This window comes from Montipora capricornis, chromosome 9 (assembly GCF_036669925.1).
Source record: "Montipora capricornis isolate CH-2021 chromosome 9, ASM3666992v2, whole genome shotgun sequence".
NCBI classification, from domain to species: domain Eukaryota; kingdom Metazoa; phylum Cnidaria; class Anthozoa; order Scleractinia; family Acroporidae; genus Montipora; species Montipora capricornis.
The window spans coordinates 9,611,575-9,629,074 of record NC_090891.1 but is presented as its reverse complement, the minus strand read 5'-3'; the positions used below and the strand labels follow the sequence as shown (position 1 = coordinate 9,629,074).

The 17,500-nt window shown below is 39.5% G+C and overlaps 1 protein-coding gene across 1 annotated transcript in view; it reads left to right on the top strand.

The window, feature by feature from the left end:
- Window positions 1-8,523: 8,523 nt before the first annotated feature.
- The window catches only part of LOC138015752 (galanin receptor type 1-like), a 15,185-nt gene continuing 6,208 nt past the window's right edge, over window positions 8,524-17,500 (top strand). Inside the window, exons 1-3 of the mRNA XM_068862862.1 lie at window positions 8,524-8,538; window positions 9,339-9,574; window positions 17,097-17,481. Coding sequence (XP_068718963.1) covers window positions 17,102-17,481 — 380 coding nt within the window. The 5' untranslated portion in view covers window positions 8,524-8,538; window positions 9,339-9,574; window positions 17,097-17,101. The remainder of the gene's footprint in view (window positions 8,539-9,338; window positions 9,575-17,096; window positions 17,482-17,500) is intronic.

Here is a 17,500-nt window from a genome sequence, read left to right as displayed (position 1 = left end):
AGCCTTTTTACGCTTTCTACCGCTGTTTCAAATATCTGCAGACTTCAAAATGCGAAACATCGCGCCAAATTACGATTGTTCTTCGTGTTTTTCACATCCTGAGCCCAGAGGAATACCGCTAAAAATGTCTTTTCTTTTGCTCAATTTCCAAAAGGATGCCCTAGGTTGTAAGCTAAAATTCACTGAATCCCCTCTGTCTTATATAAACCAGCAGCGCCGTCTAGAATATGAAATAGCTTTGTCAATATACAAGCCATATCCAATTCTGATGAAATGGCATGAGCTTGTTGGAATGAAAGACGAGACAGGAAATGAGTTTAACTACATTGATCTTCTAAATTTTTGGATTCCTGGTCGATGGTTTAAATTAAGTAAGGAAAACGGATCAAGGATCAACAGGTGTCGTCAACATTATCTTCCCTATGTGACCAAAAATGCATTGCCCAGGTTGAATGTAGATATTTACATTGCTTAATCCAAGGTAACTGTTCTCTTCATGCTTTCAGTTGCAGACCCTGATGCAAACATCAGAGAAAGTATGGGAAAATAGCATTCTTGGAATATATTCAAATCATCCCAAACTTGTTCTAGTGTTTGTATAAGGAGTTGGTCATTTTCCGATTCCTGCGAACTAAATGTAAAGAAACATTTGGCCATGCTTACATACCTAGTCTCATAGAAATCCTGTCACCTCGTGTATTTTATATGAACAAAATTGCATAAGTTATTCTAAATTTGCTGCACATACAAAATATTATAGACTTGAACACCAACAGTGCTAGGGAAAGTAAGGCCACAACGAAAGTTCACTTCTGCACGTACCAGAAGTTAATAGAAAACAGGAAACGAAAAAGCCGCCGGGCTCTAAATAAATGACTCAGCAAAGCGAAAATCTAAGTAATTGTGATAAAACAATCGCCAGAGAATATAGGAAAATATAAAATAATATAATGCTAAATACATATAGATAAACGAATATCAAAAACAACTAAATTGAAAGCTCCTCAGATACTTCTAAACGCTCGCTAAGACCATGCTTAAAGGAAAAGTACGGCCTAGAAAAAGTTTCTCTGAATCGAAAGTTCTTTACCTGCATTGTCATACTTGACCACTCATTTGGACTAAATGTGTTTAAATAGCCATCAATAACGCTTCAAAAATAGGCAAATTTAAATTGAAACCCACCATCTTTGTTTTTGTGTGTGCAAACGAAGCTATGACGTAGCAACAGTCAAGGAATTCTCCGGATGACTAAATGTACTTGATGTAAAGAAGAAAAACACAAGCGAGGAGAGCAATACTTTGTAGACTTGAATCTTAATCCAGAGGCTAATTTGTTTTGATATTGGCTCCACCTCCGAACAGATTATTTATTTAGATTAAAAAAGGTTTTATATGTGAGTTATATGCAGGAGTTTTACAAAGCGAAACAGAGCTTGCAGTGCTATCCCGCGCACGTTGCTGTGGCTTTCTACGAGATCCCAGTTACAGCTACAAAACAAACGATCGATTTATATATTTCCATCAAATGGTAAGAGTAAATCGTTTCAGTAGTTTCTATACTGCTAACAAAATTTAACCACATTTCTAATCTCGTACCCAGATCTCCCACGGTCATACGGAAGGGAGATCTGGTAAAGTTCGATTTCGAGCATGCTCAGTGCCGGCGAGGCCCGAAATACGGGCTTTTCTATCACTGCGCATGTTCGTACTCGAGAGGATTGCGTACTGGATTTCGAGAGTATTCTTGAAGAGATTCTTTTGGGTAGAGGACAAGGAAGCCCTAAACTTAAAGCCCAAACAGAAAGAAGCGCTACAAGCGACTGTTTTTGAACGGTCGAGATTGTTTAATTGTCGGAGCAACTGCAGAATCACTGAAAGGAGCGCTTAGGCTTAATCAGTAAACGAGTGCTATTTTCTTCACACGATCTCGTGCAAAGTGTAGTTAGACAAACCGTAAATTGAAAGCTAGAATGTTGAAGAGGGTTTAGGCCTAATCACTGAAACGAACGCTTACGATTAATCAGTAAACGAGCGCTATTTTCTTCACACAATCTCGTGAAAAGTGTAGTTAACCAAACTGCAAATTGAAAGCGAAAATGTTTAAGAGTGCTTAGACGTAATCACTACAACGAGCGCTATTTTCTTGACACGATCTCGTGAAATATGTAGTTAATCTAACCGTAAAATTCACAATTGATCACTACTTAATTAGCGAGTCACGCTTTAAGAACGAGAAATACTGTTTTGAATAAATTACATACTTCAACTTGAATTTATTAGTTGATGCGTACCGCGTAGCCAGCTACGCAGAACTTTATTCGAGTGGCAGGGTACGTGGGGCTTCCGTCGGTACCATTTACACAAATGTCGCAAATTTTTAAAATAATTTTCCTCAAATGTAAAGCTTTTCCGGCGTCGGAAAAAACACAACTTTCCTCCGCACAGCAGGCATTTATTCAAAACAGCACATGAGCTTGCGAAAACCAAACCTTCACTAAGTGCCCCGCGAAATAATATAATCGGAGCGTAGATTGCATTGCCGCAACCTTTTTTTAGTAGCCAATGAAAAATGGCGTACTGTCGAACTTTACCAGATCTCACATTTCCAGTGACAGAGTGAGATTTGGGTACGAGATTACCACATTTCAAGTTACGTTTATTAGCGCATAACAGTGAAAGTCGTTTACTATAGTTCATCTTACATTTGAATTTCTCGAAGCAGAAAGATCACACAACATTAAGAAAGTGTTCGGGGATTGAAGAACTTGGTAAGGCCGAACACGTTTGTTGACTATTGCTACGTCATAACACGTCATATCCAATATTGCGCGCTCCAAGTCTCGAAAGAGGGAACTTCAAATTACTCTTGTCACATTTTAACAGGTAACTGGACAAAACGGCAATTATTTTCGAATTCCTGGGGAAACGTTTTCGTAATTTCGAGAAAGTTTTTCTAGACCGTACTTTCCCTTTAATATACTTATGCTTAGTGGACTGGCCAAGCCGGATTGGACGCTTCACCAGACTTCATACTGTGCGTGTCGTACTTAGAAACTTCCCTAACAAATGGCTTAATATGCTTCTTAAACTCCTCCCTTAAAGTGGAAAAAGAAATGCGCAAACTAGAATGAAAATGCTTCTAAGACTTGGCTTTACAATTCTATTAACTAATGGGAACAAAGAGGAAGACTTCGGCAAAAGCTTAATCAACCGCTCGGTGACACAGGACAAGCTAGCAAGAAAAGCAGTGTGGCCTTCCCTATGATGATCGTTTTCGCGCTGAGGCACGTTAACTGACTTATGATCGCAAAATAAAGAGACATCACTAAGTGCTTAATTCCTAATCTCGTCAATGCTAAAAAGGCCAGCAAAAACAACTAAAAGGGCAAACAAAAAAACGAAGATGGGAAAGCGAGGAGCTTGATACAAAATGCGCAGCAATCGCCTGTACAGTGTTACCGATAGCGGCTCCTTAGGCTGAACTGGGCGCGCAAGCATTCTTTTGGCACCTTCTAAAGCAAACCTTACTGAGAGGGATGGCGAACAGGACAAGCCTCGATACTAGCCATTGCGTAGCCCCTCTTAATAGCATAAACGGGAGATTCTAAAGAAGATACACCGGTGTTATTCTCAGACGAAAGTTCAGCTAATTCAGAAATAAACAATGCTCTATGGCTAAAAGGTTTTCCTGGAATAACGAAAACACCAATCTACGACAAAGCACACTTGCGCCACCACAACCATCCAAATTTGTACTTCAGCACCGTGAACGGAGGCATAGCATCCAATTGCAGATCAGTGAGGCCTGGAATCGTGTTAAGTAGTCGAAACACGGAGGGATTAACCCGCCAATCATCCTTGTCAACAAACCAACTTAAGAGATCGGCTCTCTCATTGGGCGACCTGGCATGGGAATCCACTGCGCTTCCAAGGCAATACCATGGGAAAAACAAAAAAAAAGGACGCTCGGAGCCACCGACTGAAGATGGACCTTAGAGCTATCAACAGAACCTATCCCGGCGGCACTCAGATTGTCGGTAAAAATTATTACCTTTTTATGCTTGGGTGCTCAACAAAAGAAAGCAAAACAAAATAAATAGCTTACAGTTCGCGAAAAGTGGAGCTTTGACCCAAATCGTCGATCGCGAACATACCGCTGGCCACAGTGCCGTCGAGGGAGGCGGAAAAGCCTCCAAAGGCTGCGTCGCTCGCGTCGGAAAAAACAATAGTGGACGAATCATAGGGAGGCTGAATGGAGTAACCATTCAAAATTTCAATGCCTTTAAACCAAAGGAGGGAAGCGAAAGTGTGATCCCAAGCTGACCTAGACTTTATAGCTAAGTACATCTGCCTAGTCAGAAGACGGGAAATAGGCCCAACCGCCAAGGTAACCGAAACAATGGAACTGGCGATCCTGGGTAATGACTTGTTTTGAATGGCGAAACTTAACAGCTGCTTAAGCTTGCAAACCTTCTTCTCGGAAAAAGAAATAGAAATAGTGTTGATCACAAAACCTAGCCACTCGCCCACTTGCATCGGAACCCAGCTCGACTTCCGCTCATTAACAGGGAGACCGAAAGAGTCAAGATCCTTTCGCCGAGTAAAAAGCTGCTGCGACGGCGGACGTCCTATCGGGGTGACTGCCAAGACCGTCGTCGAGATAAACAAAAGAGTTATGCCCCATAGATCGCCATTGATTAACTAATGGACGCAACAATTTGGTGAAACAAAAACACGCGCTTCTGAGATCGAAGGGTAAAACCGCGAAAGAGAAATACCTAAGTCCGCCGCTAAAGGGCCAAGCAACACCTAGATACTTCTGGTCTCCCAGACCAATATCAACATGGTGGTATCCAGATTCGAGGTCCCAGGTAAAGAACTAATGCCTTTCTTGAAGAAACTGCGAGAGCGAGCGAACGAGATGGTAATAGATCGACTACCAAGCGAGGCTTCTGCAATCATGCCTTCCGCAACCGTCAAAGGGTTAACGCAAAAAGGAGGCTCACTATGCTCCACGATAAAGCCATTGTCCAAAAGCTCAGTAAAAGCATGAACAACAAAGTCGGGATGCCTAAGAGCCGACGAATTATTGCTTAAAAACACGGGGCTGGATAACTGGCAAAAGGAAGTCGACAGCCATAGAAAATGGTATCGAGAGTAAACTGAGGAGCGTCTAAGGTGGATGCCCAAAAACTAACGGAGGAATTTAAACGGCCTTTAACTCCTGAACAAACATTGCCGGAACAAAATTCATCCGAAAAACCGATGGGAAGCAAATCACACTCAACTGAAGAGTGAAAGTCCTCTCCTTGCTTCATCTATTCAGGCATGGCGTGGGTTGGTCTTTGAAGAATCGGACGACTTTAAACAAAAAGCTCTCAATTGGCCGAACTCCCCGCACTATAGGAAATCAAAACAAATAATATTATAATCAACCTGATAGCTGGCAAGGGCGAAACAATAAAATAAACCAAAAACGAAACTGTGGGTAGTAGGCGTACACAGACCCGAAGGATGAATACGAATGAACAAGACACTTATATCACCATATGCAAAATACTTAACACCGCTTAAATACCTGGACAAAAAAGACTCCATAATACATCTACTTAACCGTACAGGAGCATGCAGAAAACAAATATCTGCTAAACTGCGTTCCGCAGATATTTTTACATTCCCTAATCCCTTGTTATGGCACATCAAAGTCAGTGTACAATGTGAAAAAATATATATATTTACTTTCATAGGTGGCGAATGGTAGTGCATTGTGCCATTGATGGATACTCTCGTTTAATGTTCTTTCTTCGTTGTTCGAATAACAATCGTGCTGAAAGAGTGCTGCAGTTGTTTAAGAAAGCAGTTGCTCAGTTTGGTTTCCCATTTCTATTGTGAACTGATGAAGGTGGTCAGAACACAGCTGCTGCTTTGTACATATTGCAACAACCTTTGAGGGGAACTGGACGTGGGAGTGTGATAGCTGGGAGTAGCACCCACAACCAAGGTTCTGGAGGGATGTTTATCGTGGTGTCTTGCAATTGTGTGATTATATCAAACACTATTTTATCATCTTGAGGAACAAGGTGTTCTTGACCCACTAAACGAGGTTCATCTGCTTGCTCTTCACACAGCTTTTTTTACCCCGTATTAATCGTCACCTTGACATTTGGAAAGGAGGTTGGAACAATCATAGCATGAGAACTGCAAGAAGCCTTTCTCCTCTCCAGCAGTTTGTCAGTGGGATGCTACAATTGCGTGGTTTTGCATTTAAAGTAACCAAGGAAATGTTTTGTCAACTAGATGAAACAAGTACATGTATGGAACAAATAATGTTTGCCTATATATCCAACAAGAAGGAAACAATAATGTCTTTGTCTTTTTAATATTTCAACAGGACGAAGTCTCCTCATATGGTATTGATTGGGATAGGCCCATTTCCAATAAATCTTGTACCTGCCATGATTTTAAGCTAATGGAGATTCCAAACATTCAAGTCAATATTGGGGAGGAGCAACTGCAACATTTAAGTTTAGTGGTTGATCCACTAAGTGACATTGATTGTTATGGCATTGATTTATATATTCAGGCACGCAACTTTCTGCACTCACTGACTTAATGCAAGAATTGTAAATACAATACTCCCAATGACGGCCTTCAAAGTGACTAATAACATTATGCTATTGGGCGTTAACTTACCCAATAAAGAAACTATTACTAAATCGAGTCAACGGGTCATAAATGTAAATTCACCAACAGAGATGATAATTGGTTAGTAAAGAGAGAACGTGTGTACAGTATATTATGTGTAATTTGAATACTTAAAGCCAACCGAAAATTGTTTTGATAAGTAAATATGTAATGAAAACAGTCGTAGGAAGAGAACTACAACAATCTAGCTTTTAATGCAACGGGAAAAGTATAAACTGCTATGATAACTCCTCGGACTGAAAACAACTAAATTTTTACTTGACTGGACATCAATGAAATACAGTCATGCAGATTTGACTCTGGAAAAACAAGAAAAAATACCTGACACCAGCTTAAAATGATAAAGGACATTCCCTAGCTTGGCCATTCAGGTCAGGAACAGTGAATTCCCTTTTATTAAAATGGTCAACAAACATTCGAACGTCGACAAAGCGTTCGGATCACAACCGATCCACCTTTGCTATAATCCTTTGAAAAAATATATCTTACTTCACGTTTAGAAAATTTTACACACCCGCTTCCAAGCCAGAAATGCAGTTTATAATGTTCTCGGCACATTCTCGAAGAGTTTTTCTTGCATCTCGACAAATCGGTGTTGCCGTCATGTTTGGTTCGATACCACGACAACGTCCACACACGAGAAAAGACATGCGGCTTGAGGGAAGCCGCTGTTTTCTGCACCGCAGGCCTATGCTCACTTTAAAGGTGTAACTCGTCAATTTAAAGCAAAACCCGTGACTTGAACATGTTCCGCGTCATTGTAAAGACCATTTCGTTCGACCACACTTAAAACGCAGTGTGGGTCTTCACTTTAAAGGTGTACGTCGTCACTTTAAAGGTGTACTTCTTCACTTTAAAGGTGTGCGTAGTCACTTTTAAAGTGTACCTCATCACTTTAAAGGTCATGCACTTCGATTTGTCCTATTTGCCGCGCCATATATTTGCAGTATGTATCAGGGAAGATCAATTATGAAAAAATAGCACTCAAGCTTCGTGTTTCACTTTAAGGTCTTGTGTTAGGGTTAGGGTTAGGGTTAGGGTTAGGGTTTTAGGGTTTCTTGTGTGATTTTTAGTTTTGCCTGCTAAGTCTTTCGGCTGTGAACAGTTCGTATTACTACATGTCAAGGGACTTCGAAGTAAAGCGCGCTTTTGTAGAGAAAAAATAGCAACTTTTGTGGGCTACATTATTAAAACGACGTCGCCTGAATTCCAAGGATCTTTCACTAGACATTTATCTTCGGTCATCTTAGAGGACCGGATGAAGGTTAAAACATGTTTATATAATATATAAATATTCTTTTAGCCTCTAGAATTTATATTAGAAGTTAATTTTGATTTCAAAGGGATAACGTGTTTCAAAGGAGACACAAATCTTCCGCCAAATTAATCAAGATATCTCAGTTGCAATGATATCCTATTGAATTTTTTTCATTGGTTTTCTTTAAAAATTTTGTCTTCAATTTTTTTTTTTTTATGTTTTTGTTGTTTGTATTTCGTCGTAAATTCATAAGAATACACCGCAGGCACGACGATCGAGACATTACTTAACTAAGAAGTTAAAAGGTTGAATTTGAGATACCATGAATTTAATTTGGAACCTTTTGGAGTAGTCAGGATTATCTGATTACAATTCCTGAACTGATTGGGCTAAGATTAATTCGAAATAAACTAAACTGAATTTTGGCAAGTAGAACTTATTCTCGCACATATGAGACTTTACAGTTAACAATTGCCATTCATTGTGGTAATTGGTTGACTTAAAGTTATCTTTTGCTTTTAAGGGCCGGGTTGCTTTTAAAAGAGCTCAAGGACAAATCCGGAGTGTAGGCGGTAAGAAATAGTAAAAGCTTGAGTATTTTCCTTTCATAATATCAAGTTTAACTGATCTCCATTTCCTTTAGCTTTCTCCAATGTTTAATTTATTGTTCAAAGCCGTCAAGAGTAATTTATTCTTTCATCAAAGATGAAAACGCAGGTGCATGAAAAGTACATGGTGAGACAAGTTGCTCAAAGTGGAGTATTTTACATGACAAATCCGCGAAATTATTATTTTTTTTATTCCACTTGTTATCTGTTTAAAATGTCAAGAATATTTTTTTTCCTGGGATACGAAATGTACATTGGTCAGATATCATCACCTTGGCCCTGAAAGCTTTACTTAAGTAGTCCAACGTGTCAAGCTACGGAATCAGAAAATTAAGGGCCGGGGCCTGCTTAAAAGTCCCTATGACTTTACGTGGTCGAGCGCCTACAGCAGATCTTCCTCACGCTTATTGTTAAAAAAATAAAACTCTAATTTTAACGAGTTTGATAAGAAAAAGAAAAGTTATCGTAACATTTTATGTCTAATAATGTTTTTGGATCCATGGGAAATTATAAGTCCCTTTATAGTGGGATCAGAGAGAGTCTGGGCTTCGGGAAAAAAAAACAGTTTCGCCAAGTCTGTAATTTAGCCGAGAGTTTGTCAAAAGAATGCTCATAGGGAAAATTAAAAAATTCGATTTTCAATTATTTTCCTTTGCTTCAGGTTATACTGATCGGCTACGAATGCACATCATAGATTTAAACCCTTTGCTATTAGACGCCCAAGGAAGGCTAAGTATATTTTAATTATTTTTTTGTTTATTTAGGCGATCACGATATCAGAAATAAAATACAGCTTACAAAAGTTGTGACAGGGATCTTGTATAAATTTCGGATCATAATTAGTTAAACTTCACAGTCGACATTCATGAGTTGAAGTCCTTTCCGAAAACAGCAAGTGGAAAGCGTTGAGAACGATAACTTTATAGGGAGACGTCAATTGAAGCATCAGTTGTATGGCAGAGCTTCTTTCAATCTGCTTGTAGAAGGATAAGGGTAAAAGGTAAGATAAAAACGTATCTATTTAAAACACGCTTGCCCTGTCACCTAAGCTGATTTCCACAAGGGGCGTCAGGTTGCAGTTAGTCAATTTAAAATCTAAAACATGTTAAAAAGTTAGTTTTAAATATTTAAACGAGCTGTACCGAACGGTTAGTGCGAAGTCTTGCACGTACGAGCACGTAGGGTGAAAACAGGAAGTGGCGTTGTTCCAGAGCGCTGATCAACGGGATTTGTTTCAACATCATTTGCCAATCTTAATAGCAAAGGAAAAATAAAAGCGACAAAGGCACATTTGAGTGAACCAAAAGCTCACATAGTAACTTAATTGCCATAAACGTGATTGTTGTTTTAAAGTAGGCAGGTAGATTCCCTCCAGATAAAATAGAAGCAACAAAATAGGCCAAAACGTCCCTTTCATACGTAGCGAAAATTATTTACCTTTTACATCCGTCCATACAATGTGAACTTCCACAGCAAAGCGACATCAAAATTCGTGGGGGGGGGGGGGGGGGCACTCCCATATAAAAAGGGGAGGGATGCTCGTAGTCTCGCTTAGGGGTGTAAATCTCACTTAGGGTGTTTTGGGCAAAACGCAATCATATGTAGCCGTGAAGGTCTCCTTTAGTGCTGCGCGCAAGGATATATATTTAACAATTAGACCCGTAGCTCGCAAGGGCTACGGGTCAATAGCCCATGAGGCAAAGCCGAATGGGCTATTGACCCGTGGCCCTTGAGGGCGAAGGGTCTAATTGTTTTAGTATCACCCAACTAGTCGGACAGAAAAGACAATAAAAAAGTTAGCAAATGCAAGCTGAAAATATATTTATTTGGGAATAAAACGAAAGAAAGCATCACGCTTTTCGCTACTCGGGGACTATTACTAATAGTCCTCTAGTAGCGTAGCCAATCAAAATGCAGCATTTGCATTAGTCCACTAGTTGGGTGATACTAAAAGTGTATATTTACACTTTTATATTTCTTCATGCAGGTGAAATTATTAGATGAAAATGTCTTTGCCATCATTAAAAGTCGCTGTATTTTTTATTTCTCTGTGTTATAATATGGTCACTTTTAGGGGTCAGAAAAGCCTGAGCCACGCCCAGATTAGTCTCCTTTAGGGGGCACTCCGTTAGGGTGTATGGTGCGTATGAACGTGATCTAAACACAGTACAGAACTTTTTAAACAGATGTTACGAGCGGCGTTACATTTCAGTTCCGTTGAATGTCAAGGATATCATGCATACACCGGACAAGAAATTATTTAGTAAAGCTAGGGCTCTAACCTATCATCCGTTAAATGAATTTCTGCTGAAGCCTAAACCCCAGCAATATAATTTACATCGCTTGGTTTGCCTCCGCCCAAAGATTAACACTGAACGTTTCAAGAACACATTTGTAAATAGACTCATTTTTGAACGCAACCGGTTATAATTACATAATTCACTTTTAGCTACAGCATATTATTGTAAATTCATTACACAGTTCTCGTTTTCGTTTATGTAACGTAGGATATGTGTTTTTTATCTTATGGTTTATTAACGACATCATCATCATCATCATCATCATCACTGCATAACAAGTGCGTCAAGTGTTGAATGATGGTTTGCTTAATATATCTTAATTTGCACAAGTAATACACATGTAGCAACACCAACAGAATCATGCTGGCCTGCATGGTCGGTCATGTCGCTGTCGAAATAACAAAGTGAAAAGATGATGTCGCTTTGTCGAAGTCAAAAGTGGATTGTCGCTGTCGCAAATTGTCGCTTCTTTTCCGTCAGGTTCTGTCGGCTGTCGGTGTTCTGGAACAAGATTGTCGCTACATTTTTTGGCTTGTCGCCAAGAACCCTTGGAAGGCCTCATTCCCGGTGCATGATTCCATATAATTCTCGCTTACGCAAAGGAATCTCGTGATTAACGGCATCAAAGGTCATGTTTCAGCTCCATAAGTCATAATAGGGCAGATAATAGTCATAATAGGGTAGATGTAACATTTCAGTAATCTAATTTTAAGTTTGAATGATCTGTCTTTGGAAGTGAACATACCGGTATTTTTCATTCTGATGAAAGTTGCATGGCTTGTGCCGTTGAATAACTTCCTGTTTACATCTTCCTTCTTGCGTTGCTGTCCGTGGCTGCCTTTTAGGTAATAATAATTGTTTGACTTCTACATACTATATTTTTGCCATCTTCTTTGACACTGACTCTTTTCCCCTATTTTTTCTGATCACCATTGTTTACTTTTTCCTAACATTCAATTTTAGGCCATTCGTATCCGGTTTTACACCTTTTGTTTACAAGATCCTGTAACTTTTCCTGGTTGTCAGTCAAGACAGCTCTATCACTACTCGATATATCCCTGGGTGGGGAGGTGCGGCGCGGCCCCTCATACCCTGACCCTGTTTAAGGTGATTCCCTGGTTTTGCATTGCGCATTCCTACTGCGCACGATTTTTGCGTCATCAGCACGCGCACATGAGCGCGCGCGCGTACAAAACATAAGGGATTTCCCTCAAACTAAGCTCGATAGCGAGATAAAAGCTCCTTTTCTCTTAAACGAGCACGGTGACCCCCACTTTTTATTTTATAAATTCAATGAGAACAATATCCGCAATAACTGAGAAAAAATTTGGCAGAAATCTATAGCTACTTTTTTGGCAAATGAAATAAATGCTACAGATAGAGACGTAACGGGCCCAGCAGAGCAAGTCCAAATTATGTTTCCTTTAAAGGATAAAAATATCAATTAATAATGCAGGGTATTTGAAGCCATTTTTTCTGGGACGTAGATGAATAAGCAATCAAAGAAAGTTGATCTCTGTGTGATATAGCACGCCGCATTGAAAAATAATCGATCTTGTTTGTTGTGCACTGAGATAACCAAAAGTCACCTAAATAACCATATTTGTCAGCATCGTGGCATGAAAACAAGCACGGTAACCCCCTCTTTTTATTACCTTTTTAACATCTCCTTGTACTGTAATGTCATCATACCAAGTTTCATGGGAAATCTATGACGGGTTCTTTTACCCGGGAATCACCTTAAGACAAATATCGCTGATTTTCCTACCCATTTTAAGACAGAATTCCGATTTTTGATACCCTGTTTAGGACATTTAACCCAGTTTAAGACAAAAATTGATAAATCGATACCCTGATTAAGACAAAAAATGATAAATTCGATACCCTGTTCAAGACAAAAATCCCGAAAAACATATCCTGGCCCCACGTCCCCACTAAGCCCTTATAAGGGAGTACCCCCCCCCCCCCCGGGGAATATCCCTAGTTAACTAGTCTATCAGTCCAAAGTCATCTAACAGGTTATTTCGTCTGGTCCTGGAGTTTTGCTTGCCTTCTTTTTATGGATTGCCTCTCCTTCTTCTGATTTTTAGATTTCAGGGCCATTGAGGACACAGATTTAATGGTCCTGTTATTTTGGAATAGATCTTCACTATGTTCACACCTTCTGTGTCATTGATGTCTCCTTTCTCGAAAAGTAATTTGCCTTCTTTGCTTTTCATGCACCCTACTATAGATGCCTTGCCTTTGTAGTTTGTCATTTCTTTGATATCCTTGTTCATTTGTTAGCTTTTCATTGTGTAAAGATTTTCAATATTTCGACACCTCATAGACAGCTTTTCCATTTGTTTCTCTTTTACTATATTGTCCTACATCAATGTTCATATTTGTTGCGCACCTGGATTTTAAACATACGCCGCAAACAATCCATTTTGAATCATTCAGTGCCATAGCTCTTTCTTTCAACCTGTTTCACTTTGTGTTTGCAATACTTTAACTTTACATCTACATTTGCAATCACTGATCTCTTTGTGCTGTTTCTGGATCCATTTCTCATCAGGATATAAGCAATCTGACTGGGTCTGACATGATCCCAAGGGTTCTTCCAGATGTACCGTTTTCTTGCTGGTAGATCAAAAGAGGTATTCATTATGCTGAGGTTGTGCTCTTTGCAAAATCGAATCAGTATTGTGCCTCTTTCGTTTTTCCTTGCAAGGCCAAAGTGTCCAGTAACTGCGAGCCCACCTCAGCGTTAAAGGCTCCCATAATATAAGTTGCATCATAACTATTTATTCATTCCAAGTTGTAAGAGAAGATTTTTTTGGTTTTCAGGCTAATTCTCTCAACAAAATCTTCGTGATCGTTTCTTGAGAAAAGATTTATGTACATAAGCTGCGTTCACTTATGAAAAACGTTCACTCAGCTGTGATAAAATGTCCCTATTCCTGCTAGTTTTGTTTATTTTAGATTCAGTTGCAGGTCTTTTTTATTTGTAAATAAAAGTCCATTTTATCAGCAAATATCACAACATTTTATTATAGCTATTTATATATTTAATATATTGATTTAGCCAAGCCTAAAAGCGGAGCTCCCTGGTTAATATTTATTCTTACTGCCTGTACCTTAGGAATTGTCCGCGTTTTGATTTTTCTGGTTGCTGCTTTCAAAACCTAACCCTAACCCTAACCGCATGAGTTCTAAAAGAAAACAAGCACATCCTCAGCAAGCGAATGGAAAGGGAAAAAGCCATTTTAGAGTCAACTGTCAATAGCCAGCGAATAGGAATCACGCTAAAATTAGAAACCGTCAGGAAACTAAATGTCAGTTCAAGGTCAAAAAAATAGTTATACTGATGTACTTTATTCCACTTCATCTCTGAAAATGAGATCGCTCACATTTTAAGGTATTTCATTAAAACATACCAGCTTGGCTTGGAACAAAAATGGGAAAAATACAGCAATGCAACCAAAAAAGGTAACAAACTTCAAACAAGACTCCGCTCCAACAAATTACCAGTAGGTGCTTTAAACAAACTTCTGAAAACACAAACTAGTTATATTTCTCCCTAATTTTACGAGAACGCATTGCGATTACGTGTTTATAACACAAGGGCAAAGTTTTCTAGTCCCTGTCGATTCACATCGAAAATAAGTTGGGTAAACGGTTAAAAAAGCACTTGCTCGCTCGCATTTTAGAGCGAAACAAACAAATCAACCGATTTCTTTATGTCCATAAGGGTACAGATAATTGTTATTTAATTCCAGTTGAGAATTCCCTAACCCTAACCGTTGAGAATAAAAATTCGAGTTTCATTTCTGAACAAAGGAAAAACCGATTAAACCACTTTTTAAAAATACGCATCCACTTTGATTAACGCATCCGTAAAAATAACTAACAATTTCGTGCCCAAGAAAAGAATTGTGGAGTAACTTCTTCGCCAAGTTTGAGCTATTACTGGTATTCTGTTTTGTCCGTGTCGTTCTCTTTCTCTCTTCTTTCGTTTCTGTTCTAGACATAGGTCCTCCAGGCATCATGTAACAATATTAGAGCTTCTAAAGATATGCCAAAAATGGCAATACAAATAAAAAAGCAGCTCTAAACAAATTAACAATAAACACTCAGCTTTAAGTTTATATCTCTCCGATCTTGACTTGAATAACTGCGTAGCCACCAGTGTGGACCACAGCTAAGATGATATGTCAAACTGGATTGAAACTAGCGAAAAATGCAGAAAGAAAACATTTTCCAAACCGTTTCCCACCTGAACTCGTAAAGCGTTGAGTGTGTAAAAATTATAGTTCACGTAGTATGGCCTTGTAGCCGAGTCGAGCCATAGAAAGCGCGCGAAAAATGAAGACACTCGTTTATGTTTAGGTAAGCTAACCTGGGTTGAGCCTGCGATCCAATCGAAACCAATACCTGGTCAGCAATCAACTTCAAAAAACACCTAATCTCGATGAGTTCTAAACTTGAGCTCGCGATATGGTCACGTGCTACTGGTCAGCGGATACCTTGTTTTGACAGCTGTCAATTGACCAATACAAGGATGTCCAATATCAAAGATGTATGTTGCCAGGAGCCCATGGGTTGTAGCCTTTAACTGGCTTCCTCAGGTGAGGTAGCGTTTTTCCTGACCTATCAATTTTTAGAAATAACTTTTTTGAATTTGCCGCACTAATTAAAAAAGTTCCCTAAAGAAGCTCCGTATGAAGGGGCGATGCAAGATGGCGGCCGAATGCGGGAAACAAGACTCAAAGTTTTGAAAACGCCTCCCCGTTCCCTTATCCTCATTTTTTGGCAACCATTCGACAATTTTAAGTTACACATCCCATGATCCATTGCAAGCCTGAAGAAGTATAATCTCATGTGAAGAGATAGTTGCGATTCGCTTTCCTCACCGCTTCGGTCCGCCATGTTTTTCTGCTGAGTTTGCAGCATTAGAGAGACCTCAGCGCTGATTGGCTACTGAATTGTTATTGACGTTTACCATGACAACGAATGGCGCGAAAATGGTTCTAAAAATAGATAGGTCAGGAAAAACGCTACTTCATAGAAACAAAGTGGGAATTGGAGGCTCCTACTGATGGGCTCCTGATGCTGCAAACTATCGTCATGCTGGTCATATTGGCATACATGGAGGGGTGGACGTACGGACGTACGGACGTACGGACGTCTAGACAGTCGATGACGTCATAGCTATAAAAAAAATTTCTCGCATCGATTGGTTACCATATTTTCTTAACTATGGCGCTCCGCGCGCCCGCCGAACGGAGCTGCGCTATAACTGGTAGTAGCTATCGGTAAGTGCCAGCGAGAAAGTCCATAATACATAATTTTGCCGATTCGTCTCAGAGTGCCATTTTTGGAACCCAATAGTAGTTGTAATTTTTTATTTCAAAGTACTGCAACTTATTCTAAGTTAACAATAACACAATAACAATAGAAATGTAAGGGAAACCCTAGTCACACTTTGTATCTCGAATGCTTCTCGGGTTTGCCTAACTGACTCGAATTTTCCCAACTCCCCTCGTGTTTAGATGAGGCTATATAAACACGGAAAAAGTCCTCTATTGCTTAAATACATCTCAGTCGATGGTTTAACATATAATACGCGCGGATATTTTGCGAGTATTTTTCCGAGTCCCGCAGGGTCGAGGAAAAATACGACCAATGAGCACAATGTCCGCGAGTATCATAGGTTAAAACCATCGAATAAAAGATTTATTATTCTACTACAAAAAAGGTGTTATTTTGCTTCAATTTTATTTGGTTAGAGTGTTTTGAAAAAATGCATCATCTGTCCTTCAGGGCGCGTGCGAACTATGTAAACAGCGCAAAACCGAGCCAACCAAAGATCTTTATTTGATTGGATAAACAAAATGACGAGTGACAAGCGATGACAAGCTAAATTATCAGGCTTTGCAATTTCTTTCATTGAAGAACTCCCGTTCCGTCCGTAATTACTTCTAAACCGGTCAAATAGGGACACTACAGTGTATTACCGTCTACCGTTTCATAGTTTGCGCGTTCTCTTGACCAAATATGGTAAAATGGCGCAATAGTGGAATAATAAATGTACACATGATGTAATCGTTATTTGAAATCGAATTGAAGTATAGCTGATGGACTAATATTGGCCAGTACAATAAACGACAGTCAAGTTGTGTCAGTAGAACTGATAGTGAAACGAGCAACTTCAATGTCGTTTTCTCTTTTTCCTGTTAGGTTTAATGAATTACTCGACTGCGGATCCTCCACTAAGTGGTCATGATACGGTGTATAGTGCTGGTTTCAATGAAACAAAATGGCTGGACATTTTGCAGTTCTCATTGTTTGCAATTACATTCATTGTAAGCGTTTCCGGAAATACTTTGGTTTGCCTGGTGGTGGCACTAACAGCTCGCATGCGTACCACACGTAATTATCTTCTTGTTAACTTGGCCGTGGCAGATTTGACGGTTGCTTTGTTGTGTATTCCTTTTGATGTTGTGATCAAGATAAAATCCCCGAAATGGCTCCTAGGAAGGGTGATGTGTAAGCTTCTGTGGCCAAGTATGACACTTGTTACTAACTCCTCTGCAGCTACACTGGCTGTGATAAGTTATGACAGGTAGGATTACTGTGTATCA